Raw genomic sequence first — 4,251 nt, 5'->3', positions numbered from 1 at the left:
AGCTAATGCAACACCTTCCACCCCTCCATCACGTACTACTACTAGGTAAGTATCACTAACGAAACACAAACCTACAAGCTTCACCATCTCATCTCATCCTACATATGTATTTAATATATACCTATGCAAATATCTTATATGGTCGCATTCTATCTTACTACTTCTTTATCGACGATGGGCATACGATCTGATAAAAACTGCATCTTCACTATCGACGACGACGCTCATTAGCTGTATAGGTACCTACCTAGAAGTAGCTATTGCAACGGGTAGAACGGGACCGGAAATATCCCGATGGCCCATATCACCATTTCACCCATGCCGCGGCATACATACATAACATCCAACATACCTTGATAGCCTTCAGATCTGCATGATCTAACATGCTTCAAAACGAGCTTTTCGAATAGCTTCTCTTGTTCGCGACTAGCGTGGGCTCCTTTGGCTAGAGCTGCCAATGACAAATATATCAGCTGACCATGTCATCCTATCCTCCCGGCGTGAACTATGAGATCTCCATTGGTTAGATCGCACTCTAATTACCTTCCAAATGGCAAATTGTCTTTTAGTATTGCTTTTTCGGGGTCTCAGATCGGAATCTGAACATTTCGGTCACCCGTCATTAAAGGTTTTCGGACGCGGCCGCGATCACTCGATTAGATATCCGGGTGCATATGTCGCATGTTCTCGAGCTTTCTGCGGCATCAACTGGAACCTTGACCGGGCGCCTTGCAAAGCTGCGAACTCACGCAAACCGCTGAACCTTGCAACCCATGATGGTGGGTGGGTATAGAGACATCAGCCTCATATTCGAATGGACACGCAGCGCATATCCAGCCTGCCTTGATAGTGTTTCTCTCGGCGTTCGTCCTGCTGGGTAAGGCGGCTTTATCGTAAAAACTGCATGGTTAGGTTACACGGCATGTGCGCTTTATTGCGAAGAGACACATTCGAAAATGACATCTTTCGACCTTTCGGCATGCTAGAAAAAAAAACCACGTAAGTGATGGGTGGATGGATGGAAGGGTGGGTGGTTGCTTGAGACAATAGATGGAACGAGTCCCGATTCGTGCTTCTCCAAAAGCACCATCGTGCCTGGACTAGAAGCTTGACCACGAGATATCCTATTACCTATTATCCTATTACCTACTACGGTCTACAGTCTACGGTCTACTACAGTCTACAGTACAGTACGGTACAAATGTAAAGACTTGGCTTTCGAGACCTGTCTTCTACTGACCCCGACCCCTCCAAGCATGGCACGCCTACATACCTTCATGCAGGAGAGATGCAACGCAATATGTGGTCAATACGCACACATCTACGCCCGCGCAGACGCATCTCGACTGCTCGAGTAAGCAATATGGGGTCCTCGATGGGGTTTAATTAATCGAGGCACTGTAGTTGCATCGAGTGTCATTCACCAAGCTTAAACCAATGGATTATGCATTCTGCGGGGATTATCTCATTCGTCGAAACGGCAGATGTCCCCAGCCTCATGCATGGCGCCATTGGGAACAACATGGTGGTCTAATCCCTATCTACCTATTACAGCCCATTTCGGAGGCACACACGTCTCGTAGGGTGCCTTGAAACTCAACAAAGGGGCTTCCCGATGGGACGACTTTTGCGAATTTGCATATCTACCTGGCTATCTATCTTGCCAACTTTTAGCATACATAAATAACTTGGAATTAGTGCTATTGTGAATCGGTGCTAGAATCGTCTAGATGCTAAATCTTTAGAACAGTTTTCCCGGCGCTCCGGATACCTACTGCTGACCGCAGGAGTAATCCTTGTCGAATCTCCAAGGAAAAGGTAAAAGAAAAGGCTTTCGGGGAATCCTTTACCATGTATAAACGGCGAAAGCTTCTAATTTAACGAGCGACCAGCTCATCGGGGTCGTCCACTGCCGAACCGGGCTGACTGCATACCTGGAGTACGCTGTACTATGGTAATGCGCAAACCAGATTTCGATTCTCTTAACGATACAGGGCATTCCTGGCTTCGAGACCTCGGAAGATTCGACTTGTATGCTTAAGCTAGGCCTAAGCTTCTCCCGGCAAGGCTGCCTGTTGGCTGAACGAAGCACTACTCCTAGCGAACAAGGCCGGTAGTTTCGTCCTCTGAGCGCAAGCGCGATGGTTAGAGGGGGGGTTGGAAATGAGCTTCATCAGCCCTTTCATCGGAGAAACGAGGTGTTGCTGAGATTGAAACACGTCTATCAATCGTCACCGATACACCGATGTACCGATGCACTGCCCAACACAGCATAGCCCAACGACCCCCACGATGTTTCACTGCCCTCTGAGACCTAAAATGTCTAGAATTCTTCCAGATCGACGTCTTACCTACCAGGTAAGTAGCTACCTACCCTACCTAGGTACCTAGTAAGGTCTCAATCGGTAGTCTATTCAAAGAGGCTAGGTGCCATCTGACCTATCACCAGCGAAGGATACTGGCCTAACAGAAGCCAGTACCTCCCACTCGCCTATGAAGAGTGTCGCTAAACAGTGATAAACTTGCGTTTTATCTTTTTTATCTTGCAGCTTGGGCACCTTTGATAATTTCGAATTGCATCGCCGCGAGGACAATCGCGGCGTTGCTTGCTCAAACAGGATATTGAAGCAGCAAAGTTGCTCTGGATATGATACCATATCCTCGGGAAGAGGGTCTAGGGCTCCACCATAGGATCGCTTCTATCAAATATGGCAAGTCATGAAAGCTCAGTGTGGCCCCTTGCTTAGACCCATGCCCGGGTACTTATACCCGGCTCGTGCTAAGAGTACTATTCGCATGGAATTACTCCACGCGCGCCTTGGGGTCTTTCTGGAATTAATTCTCGAACGAGCTAGCTAATCGGTCTGGTCGGCGTTCTAAGCGTAACGGCGACAACCGTCTACTATTTTCGTTCCTCATTTCTAACAACGCGAGGCGTTCATACACGTGCATATGATGCTTGTTGCCTGTAAATCAACCGTTGATGCCGAATCAGCGCACGGTTATGGTCGTAGGGCAACCCAGCAAATTGGGCGACTAGCCATCCGGCAGACCCTTTAATGAATGGCGGTGACCCGCGTGCTTCGGAAGTCACATGTTTCCTGCTGCACTTGCATCCGTGCTCGATGCCAGTCAGGCACCAAGTACAGTACCTATCTGGGTACATTTCAAAAAGAGGGATGTCCATGGATCGCCACTTTTGCAGCAGTGAGACCTCAAGCTTACACGGCTCCTGCCGCCAATTGTTAGGACAACCTATACTGGGGTTTCGACCGACACGAGTGGAATAGAGGAGGTCAGCAAAACGTGATAGCAATACTTTCCAAGCCTTTCAACTACCGAGATCTACGCCACTGTCTAGATCTGATCTACTAAGATTTCAATAAAAAGGGGGTGGCGATCCGAGCACTGCCATCAGGACCGTGCAAAACCTTTGGTCAAACCAGAGTTCGCTTTCGCTCGGTCCCTACCTTCACCTAGGCCTCGACAGAAACACAGATTCATTCCATGCCGCTCCACCCCCGCATTCTCCGAGATCGAGCGGCCCCGAACTTGACGTCTTGCCTTCAATGTCCCCGTTGGATGACCCCGCCTTTCCCGAAATACCACCCAGTATCGTCGTCAGTTATATGAAGAACACGTAGTCGAATGATCACTTCCAGAAATTTCTATTGGGTTTGCCATCGGCGAAATAACAGATGAAATATAGGTGTCCTCCTCATATATGCATCCAATGAGCGTAAGGAGAGCATACAACTCCAATACGCCTCCAAATGTACGCAAGTGGCGAGTCGAGTTTTATATCATGTATGTACTTGTTCGAATCTCGATAGCGATCCGCTTTTTCTAGTACGTACCGACGTTTCCCAACCCCCCAGAAAATTATGTAGGTGGTGATTTATTCTCCGACGAGATGGAGGCGATCGCAGAGATCATTATGTAATAAAACAGTTGATAATCAAACGGTCCCTGCCAAGACCAAATCCATCCACTCCACAGTTTTCTATTTGAGGAAATCTGTCGACGCCAAGACTATGCAGATCGAGGTCCTGCGTTTATATAAATATTTTTTCCATCAATAAATGTGTTTTGGCGGCGGGTTGTGAGGCACGTATGGCTGGAGCTTATGATGGGACTTTTTGAAATGTTGAATGGCTTGTCTATAGAACAGAATAGATGTTTCTTAAATGCCTAGCCTAAACCCCCCTGCTTGCAGGCAGATATCTAGTTCACATGAACGACGACAGAGTC

General features: G+C 47.8%; 1 protein-coding gene across 1 annotated transcript; it reads left to right on the top strand.

Annotated features, from left to right (window-relative positions):
- The first annotated feature begins 298 nt into the window (after positions 1-298).
- Positions 299-1,019, top strand: GGS22DRAFT_165812 (uncharacterized protein). The gene has a single exon (XM_047961752.1). It carries the CDS (start codon positions 551-553, stop codon positions 791-793), a length of 243 nt encoding a protein of 80 aa, XP_047817518.1. The 5' UTR covers positions 299-550; the 3' UTR covers positions 794-1,019.
- Positions 1,020-4,251: the final 3,232 nt, after the last annotated feature.

The sequence above is a fragment of the Annulohypoxylon maeteangense genome (assembly GCF_022496945.1).
Source record: "Annulohypoxylon maeteangense strain CBS 123835 unplaced genomic scaffold GGS22scaffold_11, whole genome shotgun sequence".
NCBI classification, from domain to species: Eukaryota; Fungi; Ascomycota; class Sordariomycetes; order Xylariales; family Hypoxylaceae; genus Annulohypoxylon; species Annulohypoxylon maeteangense.
This window is presented reverse-complemented; position numbering and strand designations above follow the sequence as displayed.